At 43.8% G+C, this 23,747-nt stretch overlaps 1 protein-coding gene across 2 annotated transcripts in view; it reads right to left on the bottom strand.

Annotated features, from left to right (window-relative positions):
* Positions 1–11,597, bottom strand: part of LOC126253276 (uncharacterized) — a 41,462-nt gene extending 29,865 nt beyond the window's left edge. Inside the window, exon 1 of one of the 2 annotated variants that reach the window (XM_049954493.1) lies at positions 11,097–11,597. In XM_049954493.1, coding sequence (XP_049810450.1) covers positions 11,097–11,125 — 29 coding nt within the window. In that variant the 5' untranslated portion in view covers positions 11,126–11,597. Of the gene's footprint in view, positions 1–4,654; positions 5,022–11,096 lie in introns of those variants that run through there. The other variant, XM_049954495.1, reaches the window with a different exon arrangement.
* Between the last annotated feature and the right edge of the window lie 12,150 nt (positions 11,598–23,747).

Below are 23,747 nucleotides of genomic sequence, written 5' to 3' on the forward strand. Positions count from 1 at the left end.
GTAGTAGTGTGACAGATCGTTCTTGTTTATGTGTAAAAGTAACACGTTTCACTGCTCAGTCTCCTCCCAGATAGCCAGAAACACCACAGTAAATTTAGAAGAGAAATTTATGCCGTAAATGACAACAGATTTAAGAAATTAACATGAAAGGAATCCAACAGAGACTTTTCAACACGTCTATATTACTAACCGACTATCGACTGTCGGAACCCAAACCTAATACACTCCTGGAAATGGAAAAAAGAACACATTGACATCGGTGTGTCAGACCCACCATACTTGCTCCGGACACTGCGAGAGGGCTGTACAAGCAATGATCACACGCACGGCACAGCGGACACACCAGGAACCGCGGTGTTGGCCGTCGAATGGCGCTAGCTGCGCAACATTTGTGCACCGCCGCCGTCAGTGTCAGCCAGTTTGCCGTGGCATACGGAGCTCCATCGCAGTCTTTAACACTGGTAGCATGCCGCGACAGCGTGGACGTGAACCGTATGTGCAGTTGACGGACTTTGAGCGAGGGCGTATAGTGGGCATGCGGGAGGCCGGGTGGACGTACCGCCGAATTGCTCAACACGTGGGGCGTGAGGTCTCCACAGTACATCGATGTTGTCGCCAGTGGTCGGCGGAAGGTGCACGTGCCCGTCGACCTGGGACCGGACCGCAGCGACGCACGGATGCACGCCAAGACCGTAGGATCCTACGCAGTGCCGTAGGGGACCGCACCGCCACTTCCCAGCAAATTAGGGACACTGTTGCTCCTGGGGTATCGGCGAGGACCATTCGCAACTGTCTCCATGAAGCTGGGCTACGGTCCCGCACACCGTTAGGCCGTCTTCCGCTCACGCCCCAACATCGTGCAGCCCGCCTCCAGTGGTGTCGCGACAGGCGTGAATGGAGGGACGAATAGAGACGTGTCGTCTTCAGCGATGAGAGTCGCTTCTGCCTTGGTGCCAATGATGGTCGTATGCGTGTTTGGCGCCGTGCAGGTGAGCGCCACAATCAGGACTGCATACAACCGAGGCACACAGGGCCAACACCCGGCATCATGGTGTGGGGAGCGATCTCCTACACTGGCCGTACACCACTGGTGATCGTCGAGGGGACACTGAATAGTGCACGGTACATCCAAACCGTCATCGAACCCATCGTTCTACCATTCCTAGACCGGCAAGGGAACTTGCTGTTCCAACAGGACAATGCACGTCCGCATGTATCCCGTGCCACCCAACGTGCTCTAGAAGGTGTAAGTCAACTACCCTGGCCAGCAAGATCTCCGGATCTGTCCCCCATTGAGCATGTTTGGGACTGGATGAAGCGTCGTCTCACGCGGTCTGCACGTCCAGCACGAACGCTGGTCCAACTGAGGCGCCAGGTGGAAATGGCATGGCAAGCCGTTCCACAGGACTACATCCAGCATCTCTACGATCGTCTCCATGGGAGAATAGCAGCCTGCATTGCTGCGAAAGGTGGATATACACTGTACTAGTGCCGACATTGTGCATGCTCTGTTGCCTGTGTCTATGTGCCTGTGGTTCTGTCAGTGTGATTATGTGATGTATCTGACCCCAGGAATGTGTCAATAAAGTTTCCCCTTCCTGGGACAATGAATTCACGGTGTTCTTATTTCAATTTCCAGGAGTGTAGTAAGTTGCCTATCTAATGGCTTCGAGGGGCAACAAAAATTCGATTTGCAATGTTACAAGTATACAGGGTGGTCTATTGATCGTGACCGGGCCAAATATCTCACGAAATAAGCGTCAAACAAAAAAACTACAAAGAACGAAACTTGTCTAGCTTGAAGGGGGAAACCAGATGGCGCTATGGTTGGCCCACTAGATGGCTCTGCCATAGATCAAACGGATATCAATTGCGTTTTTTAAAATAGGAACCCCCATTTTTATTACATATTCGTGTAGTACGTAAAGAAATATGAATGTTTTAGTTGGACCACTTTTTTCCCTTTTGTGATAGATGGCGCTGTAATAGTCACAAACGTATGGCTAACAATTTTAGACGAACAGTTGGTAACAGGTAGGTTTTTTAAATTAAAATACAGAACGTAGGTACGTTTGAACATTTTATTTCGGTTGTTTCAATGTGATACATGTACCTGTGTGAACTTATCATTTTTGAGAGCGCACGCTGTTACAGCGTGATCGCCTGTAAATACCACATTAATGCAATAAATGCTCAGAATGGTGTCCGTCAACCTAAATGTATTTGGCAATACGTGTAACGACATTCCTCTCAACAGCGAGTAGTTCGCCTTCCGTAATGTTCGCACATGCACTGACAATGCGCTGACGCATGTGGTCAGGCGTTGTCGGTGGATCACGATAGCAAATATCCTTCAACTTTCCCCACATAAAGAAATACGGGGACGTCAGATCCGGTGAACGTGCGGGCCATGGAATGGTGCTTCGACGACCAATCCACCTGTCATGAAATATGCTATTCAATACCGCTTCAACCGCACGCGAGCTATGTGCCGCACATTCATCATGTTGGAAGTACATCGCCATTCTCTCATGCATTGAAACATCTTGTAGTAACATCGGTAGAACATTACGTACGAAATCAGCATACATTGCACCATTTAGATTGCCATCGATAGACTGGGGGCCAATTATCCTTCCTGCCATTATGCCGCCCCATACATTAACCCGCCAACGTCGCTGATGTTCCACTTGTCGCAGCCATCGTGGATTTTCCGTTGCCCAATAGTGCATATTATGCCGGTTTACGTTACCGCTATTGGTGAATGACGCTTCGTCGCTAAATAGAACGCATGCAAAAAATGAACTGTACACGACGTTCAAAGTCGTCGGCATGCAATTCCTGGTGCATAGAAATATGGTACGCGTGCAGTTGATGTTGATGTAGCATTCTCAACACCGACGTTTTTGAGATTCCCGATTCTCGTGCAATTTGTCTGCTACTGATGTGCGGATTAGCCACGACAGCAGCCAAAACACTTATTTGGGCATCATCATTTCTTGCAGGTCGTGGCTGACGTTTCACATGTGGCTGAACACTTCCTGTTTCCTTAAATAACGTAACTATCCGGCGAACGGTACGGACACTTGGATGCTGTCGTCCAGGATGCCGAGCAGCATACGTAGCAGAGGCCCGTTGGGCATTTTGATCACAATAGCCATACATCAACATGATATCGACCTTAACCGCAATTGGTAAACGGTCCATTTTAACACGGGTATTGTATCACGAAGCAAATACCGTCCGCACTGGCGGAATGTTACGTGATACCACGTACTTATACGTTTGTGACTATTACAGCGCCATCTGTCACAAAGCGAAAAAAGTGGTCCAACTAAAACAAGCATATTTCTTTACGTACTACACGAATATGTAATAAAAAATTGGGGTTGCTGTTTAAAAATCGCGGTTGATATCCTTTTGACCTATGGCAGCGCCATCTAGCGGGCCTACCATATCGCCGCTGGTTTCCCCCTTCAAGCTGGACAAGTTTCGTTCTTTGTGTTTTTTTCGTTTGATGCTTATTTCGTGAGATATTTGGCCCAGTCACTATCAATGGGACCACCCTATATAAACCGATTTTAAAAATTGAGAATGCTGACATAAATTACTCATTAAGATGTGCTCTCTTATATGAAAGGTTGAGCACAGTAAGACAAGTATTACAGATATAAACTATGTATATGACTTGAGCCAGTGTAACTCAAGGCGCGCAAATACCCAGACTATACTCGTCCAGTATCTGGGAATGAGAACGCTTACTGACTTCCATCAAACTTTACACATAATTTCAAACCTTCGGCCGATACCAAACACAAAATGATGAAAGGAAAAACGATTATCACTCACTACGTTTTCAGCCCTCGTGCAGTAAAATTGACACTTGAAGGATGAGACATTAATTTATTTCTTCTCAACTACCAACTCTATTCGCAACACATTTTGCAGACAGTGTCCACATATAGCACGTAATGTCGTATAATATCAGGAAATATGACGTCATAAACATTGAGATGCGTGAAAAACTAGCTTTTGCTGAAAAAGGAGTGCAAGTTACTTGGATTATACTCATACAGTGTTTTATAATGAGAGAACTCAGCGGCTACGAACTTTAAATATAATTTCAAAGCTTTTCTAACATTTTTCTCGCTTACAAGTTTAACGTCAGATACTTAATATACTAACTCATTGGTAAGGTAATTAGTAATCAGAAGCCTGAAGTTGTTTTGTACGTTGGAGCTCCATTCTTTAAGGAATGGGGTTGTTTACTGATGTGAAACCAAACTAACTTTATAAGTTAAAGTTTACAGCTCTAATAAAAGTTATCCAACATTTGACTAGGCCACAGCCGGCCGAAGTGGCCGAGCGGTCCTAGGCGCTACAGTCTGGAACGGCGCGACCGCTACGGTCGCAGGTTCGAATCCTCCCTCGGGCATGGATGTGTGTGATGTCCTTAGGTTAGTTAGGTTTAAGTAGTTCTAAGTCTACGGGACTGACGACCTCAGAAGTTAAGTCCCATAGTGCTCAGAGCCATTTGAACCATTTTTGACTAGGCCCCATCTGCACGGAAACGTTTAATAAGGCCTACAATCTGATGTTAGTCGAAGCAGGAATTAGTAAAATAGGAGATTCTTTCTGGGGTGAGAGACCGTACCTCTGGAGGATCGAATCGCCGTCCTGCACTTGCCTATCCAGTCCATCTGCTGACCGGGCGGACACGCCTTGATGCCCGGCATGGCTATGAACGACCTGCTGACCAGGTCAGTCAGCTCAGTCTCGCTGCTAGACTCTGCGTCGTTCGAAGGTGCGTCACCTAGCCCGGACTCCTCGCGGTCCCAGGCGACAACTGTGGACGACTGGCGGAGGTGGGCGGCCAATGACAGCGTCAGGAAACTCAACAGCACCACGCAGAGCGCATAGGTCTCCGTTCTGCGAGCGAGCATGCTTTATCTAGGGATTGCGGTGACTTCCGAAAACGTACTGCAGTGCCGAGAGGAGTCAGAGCAGCAGACGCGGCACACTTATCGCTGCCTCTGCTGATGACCCTCATTGGAGTTCATCGACTGTGAAAAACAAGTTCCGTGTAAATGAGCCACCGCTCCAGAAGTCCCATGACGCACAACGCAGTGAATACGCTCCCCTGTTCGGCGCTCTCCTCTCGCATAGTTACACAACTTCTAGTTACTGCAGCAAAGTTAACACAGCGGTCACAGTAAAAACGAGATATGACGAACGCTTTTTCGCGAAATCGTGGACTGCGATATACGAAAAAAGGGAGGACGCTTCGGAGAGAGATTAAGAATCAGCGTAAAGATTTCCTGGGTTACCTAACAATTGGAGGGGATTACATCGGTAAATAAATTAAATGGCGAACAATACATGCAGGATGTACGTGCTGCTGAGACACAGATCCAAGACAAGGAAATTTTCTTGCAGCTAAAAACAGGTGCATTGTCTGAAAACATACAACTTGTAAGAAAATTTCATATGGCACAGAAAAAGTGATGTGCAGTAGTAGCGTGAGTATCTTTTACAGTAACACAATTATTTCTGTGACAGTGATGTCTTCGTAAAACCGGAAAAATCTTAAAAAATGGTTCAAATGGCTCTGAGCACTATGGGACTTAACATCTGAGATCATCAGTCCCTTAGAACTTAGAACAACTTGAACCTTACTAACGTAAGGACATCACACACATCCATGCCCGAGGCAGGATTCGAACCTGCGACCGTAGCAGTCGCGCTGTTCCGGACTGAAGTGCCTAGAACCGCTCGGCCACCGCGGTCGGCGAAGAATCTTATGGGAGGAACAGCATGATTAGGAATAAAACAACGCAAGAACTCTCAGACACTGTTATTGTTTCGTGATCGACAGTCACGATGGAGGACAAACATTTTGGACGAAAAAAACAAAGGTAAGTGACGACGTGACAGGCTTATCACTTGTTCTTCGAGTAAGTAATCTGCAGTATGGTAAAGGTCGAATTGTATTAAATAAATAAATGCACAAAAAAGCGCCAGTTTCTGAAGATCAGAAATCAGTGACTTTAAAAACCACATTTGATCTTCGTTTAGCTGAAGTACGCGTCCAGCTTATATAAGCCGTAAAGGTCACGGAAGAGGAAAAAACCCACGAGACTTGAACAAATCCTGAAAAAGACAACAGGATGCGATGATTTTAGCGAAATAAGGATTCCCCGCAAAATCTCTGTGATACGCTACATGTGTCAGGTATTTGTTCAAATGATTAACTAGTTTTACACATTTGAGGAAATTCACATGTGACTCTACGAGAGTTGAGTGTCTGCCTATCGAGTATAGTATATGTCTCATATCCAAACGTTTCTGAGTTCTTGTGGGTTCATAGACGGGGTACGCACAACTAACAAATCACATTCTTATGCCATGTTTTGGCAAACACCTTCTCCAGATGTTTATTAATAACTGTCGTGGTACTTGTGTTCTGAATTACCTCGATGTTTTCTGCTGTAATTCTACTGCAAGCCTTAATAAAAATTACATCAGTGAATCCCTTTTACCAAGACATTTCCAAAACTAACAAACAATTATATCGTCTCGTAAAACGAAGTTGTTTCAGTACCTTGGTAGATAAAAGAGATAGAAGAGTTACCAATGCAACAAATTACGAGTACTTCCTCCTTTCGGTGATACCATTTCCCAGAAACTTAGTTTCTAAGCATTCCGGTTTACTAAGCATTCCGGTTGTGCAAGTTACGTAGTTGAACAGGTATACAGCATGAATGACCTGAAATGTGATCCTGTTTTATTTCATGAACGGTACAAGATATCGAAAAGCGGTTTTCGGCAAATGATAGTAGCTAGAGAGGTTCTTAATTTCGATTTATGTGTAAAACTCTATCAGGGCAACTTCTTTTTAATATAATTAAAAAGGTCTTCAATACCTGAGTACAGGTCTATAAACATTGTTAATGATGGTGTTGAATGTCTTCGCAAAAATATCGAATTAATATTCTAAAATTGAAAGGCGACGACGCCGGAATCGGCTGTTATGTTGTAAACACCGTCAATTGAGTCGTTAATGTCAGGCTCCGCCGTTATATGAAGCTTTTGAATTGATTACTTCTTTCCACAAAAGCTCTCCGCCTAAACGTCTCCGGCCGGAGTGGCCGAGCGCTACAGTCTGGAACCGCGTGACCGCTGCGGTCGCAGGTTCGAATCCTGCCTTGGGCATGGACGTGTGTGATGTACTTAGGTTAGTTAGGTTTAAGTAGTTCTAAGTTCTAGGGGACTGATGCCCTCAGCAGTTAAGTCCCATAGTGCTCAGTGCCATTTCAACAATTTTTGCCTAAACCTCAGCAAATAGCCTTCCTGGGCACCTTCTGTTACACTAGAAGTTTATAAATGATGAAACCATTTTAAAAACCACCAGAAGCTGCCGGTTTTATTATCTAATGTGCCTTTATTCCACAATGTACATATTTCACATTACTAGCCAGTTTCACTCTTATGACCATTTGAAAATGTCTGTGAATACAGTACCAAAAGAACACTAAAAGGTTAGATATATTGCTAAATATCATTACGCTTGCATATTACAACTGTTGTTAAATTATTATTCATTATAAATATTTTAGCGTGCACCCACTAACATTAGAAATATATGTTATAAGTCGTTGTATGCTAAAATTTTGATAGCGATTGCCTCAACAGCGTCTGCCTCCGGTCCTTAAGAAGGGCAGTACAAGAATGTTGTTAAATTACTTTCATAGCGCTGATGATGTGTGTGTCATATTTGAAACCTGTAGCGTTGGTGATGTGTGTGCCACATCTGAAACCTGTTCCATGCTATGTGGGGACTGACAATTGTTCTCTCTCTCTCTCTCTCCCTATCTGTCTCTGTCTCTCTCAGCATACGTAACATATCTGTTACAAATCTCGGTAATCATGCATCACCCAAAGACTATGCTCAGCAAAGTCATTTTGCAGAGAGTCAAAGTTTATCGACAGAGCGAGCTCTCGTCATGCAACCACAACATTGCGTACTTTCCGTTAAATCTTAACAAATATATTGCGCATTCAACTTTGAAATTACTTACAATCATTGGTAGAAAAATCATTTGTTGATTACTGGTACAGAGATGATTCGATGTGTTATTAAACCCTTTTATTTATTTAAACTTCTGTATAACAGAAACGAATATTTGATTACACTAGTAGTGGCTGTAATGTGTGTAATAGTTTTATTAAGATTATGCTGTGATCGCATGACTGTAGCTCTCTCTTTCGATAAACTTTGACTCCCTGCAAAAGAGCGTGTTAATGTATAATGTTTTGATGATGCATGTTTCACGCCTTTTTGTAACGGATATGTTTATGTATGAGGAAGCAAAAGGACACGTTGCACCGTTAAATATATTTACAAGGATCAGTGAACCAGCTGTTAATAGTGTTTTTACTGAGATCACGAGTTGTATCATATAATGCTCGATTGGTGTGTGTGTGTGTGTGTGTGTGTGTCTGAACAAAGGTCGTCCCTACACGGCGCGGAAAGGCTTTTAAATGTGGCACACTCATTATCAATGCTATACCTTTAGTAATGGCCAAAGACCAAAACTGGTCAGTAATCTAAAACATATACATTGTGCAATAAAGACACTTTGCGTAATAAGACTGACAATCTACAGTGGTTTTTAAAATGGTTTCATCATTTAGACGCTACTATGAGTAGTGGACCCATACCCTAAGGAACACTACAATTTAACACGCAGCTTCATCTACAACAAATCGTAGTTCATTTTGTATCTATCTCGCACAAAGCAAGGCCAAGAGGAAATACATATTATCTTGGAAACATAGGACTATCTTCTTTCTGCATATAACGACGAAGCCAGGCGACGTTTCCTGGATACTTTTGCGATTAGTTCGAACACCAACATTAACAAGCATTATATCACTACTAGTAAACCTCCGATTTCTTAAAGAATCCACCTCCCATGTTTAAACTAAAACTCTAAACTCAGCCCGAACAGGCCATTAGGGCCAAAAGAGCTGCGTACCTAATATGATTACTTAATAGTTCATAACTTGCAATAATGACGACTGATTATCAAATTCCTAATAATAGACACTGGTTAGAGTACAATATGTTTTATTTTGGCTATTCCTATTCTACAGTAGTGTGCGATCTTACGTGCCCATAGAGTCATTGTCGATCACTGAAAAAAGCTCCTTTCAGAAGTCGCAACAATAAATTACTATTTCAGCTACTGTCTGTGGTCACGAGTAAATTACTTACGTGAAAATCATAAAACTCTTAAAAAAATTTCTAGGAATATATGGGTAAAACGTCTGATATCAGATGGGTTAATGTATTAAATGTTTGACGTTAAGCGTGTAAGATAGAAGTTCAGAAAAGGTTTGAAATTATGTTTGAAGTTTATTTAAAGTCGCTAAGTACTCTCGTTCTCAAATACTGATCGCCTAAAGTGTGGGTCATTTGCTCGTCGTGTGCTACTCTTCCTCAAGACGTTTAGACAGTTACTATTAGTAATACTTGTATTACTATGCTAATTCTTTGCTACAAAATTATATCTCTTAATGAACAGATTATGAGAACATATTAAGTTTCTAAATTTATTTAATAACTAGGTCTTTATTCACACGAAGTGTTGAGTGCTATTGACAAGGGATTCAGATCGATTCCGTATATCTGGAATTCCGGAAGGCTTTTGACACGGTACCACACAAGCGGCTTGTAGTGAAATTGCGTGCTTATGGAATATCGTCTCAGTAATGTGACTGGATTTGTGATTTCCTGTCAGAGAGGTCACAGTTCGTAGTAATTGACGGAAAGTCATCGAGTAAAACAGAAGTGATTTCTGGCGTTCCCCAAGGTAGTGTTACAGGCCCTTTGCTGTTGCTTATATATATAAACTATTTGAGAGACAATCTGAGCAGCCGTCTTAGGTTGTTTGCAGATGACTCTGTCGTTTATCGACTAATAAAGTCATCAGAAGATCAAAACAAATTGTAAAACGATTTAGAAAAGATATCTGAATGGTGCGAAAATTGGCAGTTGACCCTAAATAACGAAAAGTGTAAGGTCATCCACACGAGTGCTAACAGGAATTCATTAAACTTCCGTTACACGATAAATCAGTCTAATCTAAAAACCGTAAATTCGACTAAATACCTAGGTATTACAATTACGAATAACTTAAATTGGAAAGAACACATAGAAAATGTTGTGGGGAAGGCTAACCAAAGACTGCGTTTTGTTGGCATGACACTTAGAAAATGTAACAGATCTAGTAAATAGACTGCCTACACTACGCTTGTCCGTCCTCTATTAGAATACTGCTGCGCGGTGTGGGATCCTTACCTGATAGGACTGACGGAGTACATCAAAAAAGTTCAAAAAAGGGCATCACATTTTGTATTATCGTGAAATATGGGAGAGAGTGTCAGTGAAATGATACAGGATTTGGGCTGGAAATCATTAAAAGAGTTTTTCATTGCGACGGAGTCTTCTCACGAAATTCCAATCACCAACTTTCTTCTCCGAATGCGAAAATGTTTTGTGGATACCGAGCTACATAGGGAGAAACGATCACCACGATAAAATAAGGGAAATCAGAGCTCGTGTGGAAAGATATAGGTGTTCGTTCTTTCCGCGCGCTATACGACATTGGAATAACAGAGAATTGTGAAGGTGATTCGATGAACCCTCTGCCAGGCACTTAAATGTGATTTGCAAGGTATCCATGTAGATGTAGATGTAGATGTAGAAAGTACATTAAATATTGATAATCGGAATTTTGTTGCCCCTGGAAGCTGCTAGATAGGCAAGAGGACCACGCCATGGACCAAGAATATGGTGAGCCGTTACGTAATGTGAATAGCCTTGTTTTCAAGTCCCTACAGATACAAGAATATTATCTTACGACAGAGTTACGTGTGTCTCTGTCCGGTATGTTTGCCAGAAACCTCGTTTGTATACCATGAATCGTTCACGAAATAAAATAAGTAGAAGTTTCGGGTGTATATCTTGTACAGTCAGATGGAGAAGCAAGTGGATTAACAGAAGCAGATCCTCCTGTTAACGAAGCTCCTACCTTTTGAGTCGTTGATCACTTTCCGACATTTTCCTATCCTGTCCAGCTGTTGACCTGGAGGACACTTCTTGAAACTTGGAATCCGATTGATAAACGACTTGCTGTGACGAGACGTCGCAGTCGCGTCACTGCCAGGCCCTGCGTCATCTTCGAGCGGTTCCTCGAGCTGTCGTCCCTCGTGATCCACGACCTTGGCTACCTTCGACAAGGCCTTCAACATCTGAAGGTACTCCGTCTTCTCCGCTTCGTGGTAGCGGTGGTACGGCGGGCTGCAGCCGGTGCCATTCGACCGTGGACTCCCTGACGCAGCCACCACGAGATCGATAAACACCTGCAGAAGCTGGTTGGGAGAGGCCAGCGACGCGGAAACGAACGCCAGCGCACAGATCGAGAGCAACGGTGCCAGGCGCCAAACAGCCATGTATCGGCTGCGTAACTTGCCCGCTTCCGAAGGCGAGTCGCACTACAAACCGTGTCGCTCAGGAGCAGCAGTCAGAAAGTTATCGCCGGTCCCACACGATGACCCTTAGTGGAGTTCATTGCTGGAGGAAGCGAGTGCAGGCTGTACGTACAACAGCAGAGATAAAGGCAGTCCTCAATGTCGACAACGGATCTTTCATAATGCAGCGGCGTGTGCTCTGTTTCGAAAACTTCGTATTATATTAAAACTCTGCTCCGGAGCAGGATTCGAGCATGGAAGCATGTCTTTCACAAGGCGAAAGACAGAGTGTGCAAAGAAGTGTCAAGGATTCAATCAAATTTCGGGTGCGCTGCTACATAAACTTTATTTCTTCTTTTTCTGATATTTCGGCCGTCTATTTTCCGCCCATCTTCAGAGTGACCCCACTGAATCTACAATACGCTACAGTACTTTAAAACACAGAAGAAACAAGCACCAGAGACACTGATCGGTGGCACAGGGTACGCATAAATTTAATCTGTGGCTACGCGGTCGATACATGTTGGTATATCTACATGTCATTATTACCTGCATTGTGGCGATGGCTTTGCGAGTTTATTCGAGAAAGCGTCGGATGCATTATTTGTCAAGGTGTAAACCGATATCTTTGTTAATAAAATTCTTCGCCAGACGAATTCAGCTGTCTCCTTCACCATCGAATACAAAAACAGTGAAGTCGACGCTAGAATTTCGACATTTCTTACCGCATAGAGTGTCGACGCACTGATCTGCAACAGCCGATTTATTGGGCTGTAAGTGTCAAGTGCATCTATGGTGTTCCATGCAGTTTTCCAGGATTGTACGAGCGTGGCCTTTCGTATATCGGGTAGACGATTCGGACAAGGTCACATCTTGCAAGTGTGTGTCTGACACGCTGCAGAAGACTAATGACCTCAGCAGTTGAGTCCCATAGTGCTCAGAGCCACAAGCTGCAGAATATTCGTTGGGAAGCCCTTTCAAATCTTATATACAGCCCTGATTTCTCCTAATGCGATTTCTATTTTTTGGAGCACTGAAGACAGACTTGCGTCGCAGTAGATTAGCTTCAGACGAAAAGGTGCACGCCTGTCCACAATCATGGTTCCGGAGACATCCGCATTTTCCCACGATTGTCTTGTCTAACAATAAGATAAATCTATCAACAGTTATGACGATGACTTTTCTCGTAATAAACAATTAACTTACTCTTTTCCGTCTGTTTCGTTTTCATTTGATTGCCCTTACAGATAAGGCTCTCGCTGGGAACGTCGATTATTCAGTCGAGCACTCGTAAGGTAATCATTAAAGAACGCCAAAAATTAACAAGATCTGTAATTCTCAGTAATGTTTTGAAGACGCCAATCAGTAAAACAGACAATATAACACCAAAAAAAATATTTAAAAATGCCTATAAATGTATCAGACATTGTAAGCCTCAAATAATATTTAAAGGCGTCAATATGTAAAACAGACAATAGAAACTTCCAAAACTTTCCTGTCAACGAGTCTCTGTGCCTTACGCTTAGTTTCTTACAGAATTCCTTAACAAGATTTAAATTATAACCCGAACTTATTTAAAATTCCAAGAGCAGGAAAATATACGACGAAGAACGCCAATGACTTTGTTCAGAAGCTATTAAAAGCATATTAACATTTTCACAGGTTCCAACCAGCTATCGCACCAGACACATACAATGAAACAGTTACGTTTTAGCGTCCTACAACAGAAAAAAAAAAACAACAATATACTCCCCATGCCCTAACACCTTAAAATAATGATACATTGAGGTGGCAAAAGTCATTGGATATCGATATTTACGCATACAGATGGCGATAGTATAAGGTACACAAGGTATAAAATAGTGCATTGGCCGAGCTGCCATTTGCACTCAGGTGATTCGTGTGAAAAAGTTTCTGGCGTGATTATTGCCCCAGGACGTGGATTAACAGACTTTGAACGAGGAATAGTTGTTGGAGCCAGACGCATGGGACATTCCATTTCGGAAATCGTTCCGGAATTCAATATCCGAGACCCACATTGTCAAAAGTCTGTCGAAAATACCATTACCAAATTTCAGGCATTATCTCTCACCACGGACAATGTAGTGGGCGACGGACTTCACTTAACCACAGGGAGCTACGGCGTTCGGGTAGATTTGTCAGTTCGAACAGACAAGCAACGCTGCGTGAAATAACTGCAGAAATGGGTGTGGGACGTATCACGAACGTATCCGCTCGGACAGTGCTGCGAAATTTGGTGCTAATGGGCAATGGCAGCAGACGACCGCGAGAGTGCCTTCGCTAACAGCACGACAACCTGAACCTCCTCTCCTGGCCTCGTGACCATACCCCCAAACAACTGGAAAACCGTGGCCTGGTCAAATGGGTCACGTCTTCAGCTGGTAAGAGGTGCAAGTAGGGTTCGAATGTAGCGCAGACCCCACGAAGCCATGGACCCAAGTTGACAACAAACGACTGTCTAAGCTGTTGATGGCTCCATAAAAGTCTGGGCTGTGTCTACCCAACCGATCGTTGACTGCAAATGGTTATGTTCTGCCACTTGCATACCACTTGCAGCCGTTCGTGGACTTCACGTACCTGGACAACGACGAATTTTTTATGTATGACAATTCGTCATATCATCGGGCCACAGTTGTTTGCGATTGGTTTGAAGAACATTTTGGACCATTCGAGCGAACGATTTGGTCACCTAGATCGCCCAACATGAACCCCATCGAACATTTGTGGGACATAACCGAGAGGTCACATCGGGCACAAACTCCTGCACCAGCAATACTTTCGCAATTACGGACGGCTATAGAGGCATCGTGGCTCACTATTTCTGCAGGGGGCTTCTGACTTGTTGAATCAACGCCTCGTCGAGTTGCTGCAATCCTCCGGGCAAAAGGAGGTCCGACACGATATTAAGAGGTACCCTACGACTTTTGTTACCTCAGTGTGAGAAGGTACCGGAGTTGAGCTTTTTTCATAACTCAACAGCGTATACTAAGTTAGCAAAACAAGGTGAAGTTGCGGCAAGATCCCACCCAGGGTTGCGGCATTTCCAGCGTAAATTAACTGAGCGGAGCACACAAATTTCTATTACCAGCCCCTTTAGGAAATTAAAATAAAAGGAACACATATATCTAACACATTGTACCACAATGCTTGGCACCTGATTTCTATAAATCAAACACAACACTAGTCTTGGACTATACGCGAGTGATGGGACAGCCAATCACGTACAATCATTGTCAGATTTTACCCACGTAAGTGGTTACGTTCAACCGAATAGGTACCCCTAAGCACCATTATGATGGAACTGAGCCAACGTATGCTGAGCGTCATCTCCCGTCAGACGCTGGTAAAGACTGTTCCAATGCTCTCACAGCAGTTTCACCTCGGTAAACTACCTTCGTGACCGGATCAGTGCTGGGTCTACGACGTGAAAGTGTTCTAGACCATTAATAGAAGACCAGGAAGGAACCAATCCCAAAGCCAACTCCGAAATGAAAAACTCGTCGCCCTTCCAAGTTGGCGACCGTTGCCAAGCGTGGGCAATGTTGACGCGCTCGCCGCTGCCAGGAGAGAGTGGCGAGGCCCACGAGAAAGACAGGCCGCACTGCGCATACGTCACGAAGGTAGACCTGACCCGCTCGCTCGATCAGCTCAGCAAACTACGCTGCTGCACCTGTTAACTCGTGATTGCGTGTTAACTACATATGAGAATTGCTTCTTCTACTGCAATCGCTATTATGGGCTCTTATTGTTTATTAGTCCCACAACGATAGAAAGTCCATATGCCTACTAATAATTTGTTACGGCTGTACTGCGTTCAATAAAATTTTATTGGTAGGCTGAGGCACTACATCTTGTACAAAATGAGGACTTCCAAGCGGTAGAGACTAAGTGCTATAAACAATCGCAGCACATAAATTACAGCTACTGCACAGTTGTGTATTTTGTTGTAGTACTAGTAATCAGTAAGACTCTATAAAAGCAGATTTCAGTATAATATGCAATTCTCGTCAGTACGTAAACACCAAGCTACCAGTTAAAACGATTAGAAACGTATTTCCTCTGATGAGCTGAGCGAGCGAGCGAGTTCAAGCCTACCCTCGTGACTTGCGCGCCGCGGTGTCTTTCTCGTAGGTCTCGCTCTGTGGCCAATGACGTAACAAAACCCCATCTTCTGCCCCGCGCTTCCACACGGTGCTGAAATCGGCACATGCATAACTCACAGTCTCTCGCGATGGAGCAAGTAAAAGTCCCAACTGGTCGAGGCATTGTCGTTAGCTTACAGGATATCGATGCAAGCATATCATTCTCCCTCCTCCCCCTTTAAATGAAAAGCTGGGTTGGGCAGCCTAGTTTATTTTTGGTCGATTACGTATCAGCCTCTACTTTGGCACTTCGTAATTTCAGCTGACTCAAATGTGACCTGATTTTCTTATGCGTTGTAACATCTTGGAGCACGAAGCTGGCAGGAGAATAACTCTTAATGACCATAAATGGCCAGGGAAATGAAGTGAATAGTTTCCCTGTGATCCCCTGTTCCCCTTAAGTTCCACCCAGATTTTCTCCACATAAACAGTACCCCTGAAACATCCCCTTAGAAAAATTAAGAATGACAGTACTGGTAAACCTCTTACGTTATTTAAGTTTCAAACACCTGAGCTGAACTGAACGTACTCAGACATTTCTCTCTTTACTTATTCTGATCAGCACTAAACTGGCACACAGTATTTCTTAGCGCAACGCAATCTGATTTTCAATAATCCCTACAAAAGAATGGCCCTGGCTAACAGTAACCTATACCTTCATGAATCACTTACCTCACAAAAATCTTCGTTACTCGAACTACTGCAATACAGCTAGCGCCAATACTGCCAGCTAAATAAAAGATTCTAACTACTGAATGCACTAACTACTATAGGCATAGTTAGCAAATGAAAGATTTTGATAGAGAACAAACAATGTATTTACCTTAATAATATTCAAAAGTCATCCTATATATATCATTTCATGATATACAGTATTACAAATTTACTCTTTCTGATGGACACACGTCCAGATCGTCCGCTCTCAAAATTCTGCCATCTCTCTCCCCACATCCACCACTGTTGGCGGCTCACCTCTAACTGCGCAACGCTACACGCTGTTAACAGCCAACAGCCCAACACTACAATAGCGAATATTCCAACAATGCCAATCAGTCACAAACTGCACACAGCACAGCCAGTGATTTTCATACAGAGTGCTACGTGACCTTACCAACATAAAACCCTAAACAGCCTACTTACACCCCCACTGCCAATGAAGGCGCGCGTGTGCCCCCGACAACTTCTACGAACTTCTCTCTGATGTGTGGAAGAAATGTTTTCTTCGACACGTTGCATTTAGCCGTGATATCCTCAGGATCAATACGCTCTGATAATAGTTCATTCAATGCCCACAAATTACTCAGTGGCCAATTAAGGGAGATGTGAACATATGTTTGGAACGGGTCTTCTTATGTACTTCATGACAGGCGGTATTAAAGGCAAGACTAAACCAATTCTCGAAACTGTTCCAGACGTTTCTGTGCATGAGAATAATAAACTGTTAAGGCAGATTTCAGATTTCTATTGATACATTCGCAGAAGACTGCTGAGAGTAACACGCGGTAATCGACACTTGAGAAATGCCATTATCAAAATAATTGTTTTTAAATTCCCATGAGGTAAATGCAGAAGCATTGTCACTTACTAATGGTGGTCGCCAATTCTTTAGTAGGTACAAACCAAACAAACCTCGTAAAGGAGTTTAGCATTACGAAAATGTACCTACTACCAGTTTTGGTATGTTTGAGGGCCCCCAGATAATCAATAAATAGTTTATCCATGGCTGACGTTTCTTGGTGTACACCAAAATAATCCTTCTAGTGCTCGCGTTTGGCTTAGCGATCTTACATCCTTCGCATTGACGTACTAATTTCTTAATTCACGAGTTCATGCTTTACCCGGTCGGTGTGCCTTAGCCCTGGCAGGACCAACGCATTTTCCAAAAGCGCATTGGGGAGGAGGAAGGATACTTTACGTCAACCATAAAAAAATTGAAAAAAAAGAAAAACTCGTTAACTGTTGTTGACTTATAGTAACAACGTAACTATTAAGGAGGTACTGACGTGTAAATAGAGGGCGGCCGCTGTGGCCGAGCGGTTCTAGGCGCTTCAGTCCGGAACTGCTACGGTCGCAGGTTCGAATGGCATGGATGTGTGTGATGTCCTTAGGTTAGTTAGGTTCAAGTAGTTCTGAGTCCAGTGGACTGATGACCTCAAATGTTAAATCTCATACTGCTTAGAGCCATTTGAACCATTGTTTGTAAATAGGGACCAGAACCCGAAAATATCTTTTAGCACATTCTTCAAATGGTTCAAATGGCTCTGAGTACTATGGGACTTAACATCTGTGGTCATCAGTCCCCTAGAACTTAGAACTACTTAAACCTAACCTAAGGACATCACACACATCCATGCCCGAGGCAGGATTCGAACCTGCGACCGTAGCGGTCCCGCGGTTCCAGACTGAAGCGCCTATATATATATATATATATATATATATATATATATATATATATATATATATATATATATATATATATATATATATATAAAGCGCTGAAACTGGAAACATTGAATATGACTTTCAATGGTGAAAGTGACATCCACCACTAAGATTTAAATTTAAAATATTCATCCAATCTGGTAGAAGAACACATTAAAAATTTTTTTTTTCAAATCTGACTATATTTCGAAATTTTCAAAAGGTCGCGATAAAATAGCCCTCCTCTCCCTCCCCTCGCTCATGGTATTGCGAGGGTTAATTTTCAGACAACAGGGACTAAGCCTTCAAGAATACAACTCTTGAGTTTCCTATCATAATGTATACGGTAACACAGCACGCGCTCCTCCGACGAACAGCCATCCATCAACTCACATTCCTCCAGTCTCCACCGAATTTCATCTATCTCACTATCTTGTTGGTGTCTCCCCTTAACATTAACAAACAATGAAGGAATCTTAGAAAGACTGATGTGCCTACCACAACATCCAGTGCACTTTCCTTTATTGGTGGATTCCGACAAGTTCTCCTGAAACATGAGACTATGCACATCCACGGCTTGATTATGTGCCTCCGAGATACGTACTACTTAAAATTAGAAGGTCACTATTCGGACCATATATTGCACAAATTTTTTTTGTGTTACGGGCCCTAGCAAGAATCCAACACCTTGGCTGCTTATCAATTTCAGATCTAAATTTATAATGCTCCAGGTAACATTTTAACTTTTTTTAGAGCAGGGGACGGTCAGTACCTCCAGCTCGTAAAGGGAGTAAATTATTCCAGCAGCTGACAACGCTCCTGAAGGATAAGCCAAAGGCTTCTGCTCTTGCAGCAAAACGTGGCCGAGCCAGAATCGGACGCACTAAACGGAGCCGACGCCATCGGTCGGCGTGTCAGAAAATGCCTGGGACCGCCTGAGGGCTGCAGTAAAATAAGAGTCGTTTCCGGCGCAAGTTTTCCAATTGCTTGTACCACTTTAAATCACGAGCCAGTATGTGTTGTACGTGACTCACGCAGCAACATCTCTTTTCTCGAGTATCAGCAGTATAGCAAGCAAGTTCAGATTTGTAGGCTTCCCCCTTTACAGAAAGTATTCAAGCAACATCTTACCGCTAACGGCAAGTTGCTGCCGGTGTCGGGCGAAATTCGTGTCAATCCGGGGATTCGCTGACCACCATGGCCAATAAATTTGACTATTGTCACAGGTCTGTCGACTGACCTATTGCTCGGCTGCGATTTTGTAAAGAAGATTGGATGTGTTCTAGACTATGCAAGTAGAGAGTACTTTTTCCTGTTTCAGCTTAGCAAAAGGTATCTACTGTGTAAACATAATTACACTGAACAGCCGCCGGCCGCTGGTGGCCGAGCTGTTCTGGCGCTGCAGTCTGGAACCGCACGACCGCTACGGTCGCAGGTTCGAATCCTGCCTCGGGCATGGATGTGTGTGTTGTCCTTAGGTTAGTTAGGTTTAAGTAGTTCTAAGTTCTAGGGGGCTTATGACCGCAGCAGTTGAGTCCCATAGTGCTCAGAGCCATTTGAACCATTTTTGAACTGAACAGCCAAAGAAACTGATACACCTACCTAATATCGTGCGGGGCCCTCACGAGCACGCAGAAGTGACGCAACACGACGCCTCATGGACTCGACTAATGTCTGAAGTAGTGCTGGAGGGAATTGACACCATGCATCCTGTAGGGCTGTCCGTAAATCCGTAAGAGTAGAGGGGGGGGGGGGGTGGAGATCTCTTCAGAACAGCACAAGGTATCCCAGATATGCTCAATAATGTTCATGATTGGAGACTTTGGCGGCCAGCAGAAGTGTTTAAACTAAGAAGAGTGTTCCTGGAGCCACTCTGTAGCAATTCTGGACGTGTGGGGTGTCGCATTGTCCTGCTGAAATTGCCCAAGTTCGTCGTAATGCACAGTAAAAAGGAATGGATGCGAGGTGATCAGACAGGATGCTTAAGTACGTGTCACCTTCAGAGACGTATCTAGACGTATCAGGGGTCCCATATCACTCCAACTGCACACACCCCACTCCGTTACAGACCCTATAGCAGCTTGAACAGTTTCCTGCTGACATGCAGAGTCCATGCATTCATGATGTTGTCTCCATACCTGTACACGTCCATCCGCTCGATACAATATGAAACAAGACTCGTTCGACCAGGCAACATGTTTCCAATCATCAACAGACCAATTTTGGTGTTGATGGGCCAAGACGAGGCGTAAAGTTTTGAGTCGTGCAGTCATCAAGGTTACACGATTGGGCTTTCGGCTCCGAAAGTCCATATCGATGATGTTTTGTTGAATGGTTCGCTCGCGGACACTTGTGGATGGCCCAGCATTCAAACCTACGGCAGTTTGCGGAAGGGTTGCACTTCTGTCACGCTGAACGATTCTCTTCAGTCGTCGTTGGTCTGGTTTTTGATGGATCTTTTTCCGGCCCCAGCGATGTCGAAGATTTGGTGTTTTACCGAAATCCGGATATTCACAGTACGCACGTGAAATGGTCGTAAGGGGAAATCCCCAATTCATCGCTACCTCGGAGATGCTGTGTCACATCGCTCGTGCACCGACTATAACGCCAAGTTTAAACTCACATAAATCTTGATAACCTGCCATTGTAGCAGCAGTGGACCTAACAACTGCTCCAGACACTTGTCTTATATAGGTGTTGCCGACCGCAGTGCCGTATTCTGCCTCTTTTTTCATATCTCATGCCTATACCAGTTTCTTCAGCCCTTCAGCAGACATTCAAGTGGTGTGTTACTTCAAAGAGAAAGTTGTTACTTTTAATGTCGATCATTTGAGAGAGATTGTGGCTCGGCAAGTGTTGGAGGTCCTTGGGGAGTCTTCCAATGTAGCCGATAGATCAGGAGTCACTGATAAGATTAAGTACAAAGTTCAACTAAAGGATCAAATCCCTGTCCGCCAATCATGGTGTAGGTTGTCCCTTCCTAAAATGAAGATGTTGCGTAAATCACCCATCATTTGCCGGAGAATGGTGTGATTATGTGTCAGTCTCTCCATGCGCAACCCCTAATTTTCTAGTCCCTAAGTCCATTGGTGAGGGTTATCGCCTACTAATTGACTACCATTCCCTTAATCAGAAAGTAGTATTAGAATTTGTGCCATTAACTTACCTGCATAATTATTTTCCTGGTTTACAGTAGCTCGATAATTTATCATACTAAATCTTAACTAGGCCTATCAACAGGTGCCATTGGCCGAAGGGTCAAAGCCCCTCACTGTGTTTTGTATGGACTGCGGTCTGAACAAAATCGTGTTTATTTTGGACTAGCCACTGGAGCAGTTTATTGTCGCGTTTGCTGCATTCATTGTTGAGGAACTCAAATTTAAGTGCGTTGATAACGATTTAGATGAACTGCAATATACAGTAAGATCTTCTACGCTATGTCTCGCGTCATTTGCTCGAAGTCGAGCTGACTGTCAATCCATCCATAGTAAATTTAGCCTGCAAGAACATTTTCTTTCTGGTAGACATCCTGTCAGCTGAAGGAATCAAGATTGATCAGGATCGCATTAAAGCCAGTTTATTTTAGAAACCGATGCCTCTAATTCAGGGATATCCGCTGTGTTACTCCAAGAACTTGAGGGGAAGCCTAAGCCGGTCACCTGCGTCCTGCGGTCTCTGTCTCCTGTTGAAGTAAAGTAGTTAACGCCGGAAAAACTCCAAACAGCCAAGATCGGTAGTAAAGTATTGATTTACATGACAATAGTCTCTGCATTCAACTTATATTTTGTATGTACAGTATGTTTCACGATCAACACACATATATGTGTGATGCGACACGTTAGAAATCGCAGATGGCAGGTGATTGTATGAATTGTAAAGTTGAAGACGCGGAGATGGTAACTTAGACTTCCCAAATCTGGCCATGTCATCCAAATACGGATAACCAAGCTTTGAACTGGGTACTGGATATTCGATGTAAAACAGGAACGATCGCCCAGTGGCTTTCTGTTTTCGTGTAAAGCGTATTAGAGGAGCGGAGAATCTAGTGACTGATGCTCCCACAATCAGTCGCATTTTTAAAGTGCCAGTTGGAAATAGCTGACATTCCAGCAAGTTCGCCAGGAGTCTGTATGTGTTTCTGCTGGCCTGGGAGACATTTCCTCTATGCTTGGTAACTTAGGTGAAAAACAGAAAGAGTATGTTCGCTTAAACCACCCCAAAGAATAGATTAGAGGCGGTAAACAGGTGCTAGGTTGTTCTGTAAATAGAGGTCTCTTATGCTACCATACCCGCTATGGCGGGAAGACTAACATTTGTCTCCCGAAGGAATTGTCTGCAGAAGTCTTCAAATACTTTCGTCAACCTCTATGTGGGGGACATCTCGGTAATTACAAAACCACTATGCTTACTAAACAGCATCTGACTTGTCCGACTTTGACTGGCGGTGTAAGGAAATTGCTTGGCTAATGCCAAGAATGCAAAGTGGCTAAACCTAAATCTACTGCCCGCAGGGGAGATCAACATTCGAGTCGGGCAGAGAACCCCAAGACCATTATTAACTATCTCGCACTAAAGATAGTAAACGGTACATAATTGTGTTGGTGGACCCATTTGCTAGTATTGATCGGTTGCTTCCGAGTAAATCCATGACAACCATGATTACCATTCAGTACCTAACCAAATTATTTTCAGTATTAGGGGCACCTAAGATTTTAGTAAGCGAAAATATCCCGATCTTTTCGTCCCAAGAATTCAGGAGGTTTGGTTTGAATAGTGTTATTTCCCACAACTACTCATTATACGCAACTTTCTTTCGCAAGACGAGTTAATTTTACCTGAAATCAGTCATGATTAGTTTACGTTCCCAGTCTCAGGCCAAATGGGTTCAGTCCATCAACTGACTTAATTTCACGTTTAACACAGCTGTGAATGAATCCCATAAGATTACACCTGCCAAACTGTTTTCATTACCAGTTAACTCACCGATATGAAATCTGCGGTCAATAAAGGACCTCATTCATCAGGTTATTAACCCAAGTCTGGGAAGCACCTAGGAATGATATTCGCCTAGTGCACTGCCTCGCTTAAGTTGAATGATGCAGTTTATTTTAACAAAATATTGGGCACAGTGTAAGGCCGGGCAAAAGGCTACTACTGAGGTGCTCCCTCGTTTTCTGGGACCGTGCGACGCCGTTAGGGTTACCTTCACAGTGAATTCCCTGGTCCAGGACCGAGCCACTAAGAAGCAACTCAGGACGCATTTGAGTCAACTCAAAATTAGCTACTGCAGTTGAGATGCTAAATCACAAGGTGTCGCATGAATCCCGGTGTCTTGTACGCATCACCCTCCCGCCCTGGTGTATTTCTTTATGGGTGGGGACGGGGCGGAAGAGGTAGGGGGGGATCCGCAAAGCGTGTAACGATATCGAAAACTACGGCTTTCTTCGCGTCCAGGTAGTGGCGCTCGTGGCAACTCTGCAAGGGGATTAAGCAGTCACTCATCTCAATGAAGGGCTTTGCTGTTTGGATGGAACCTTGCGTAGGATACCGTCTTGTATCTCGAAGCTGGGGTGGTTGCTTATTGTGTCTGCACGGTTGATGTTTACTTCGCGGACCGAGCTGTCGCCT

This window comes from Schistocerca nitens, chromosome 4, assembly GCF_023898315.1.
Source record: "Schistocerca nitens isolate TAMUIC-IGC-003100 chromosome 4, iqSchNite1.1, whole genome shotgun sequence".
Taxonomy (NCBI): Eukaryota; Metazoa; Arthropoda; class Insecta; order Orthoptera; family Acrididae; genus Schistocerca; species Schistocerca nitens.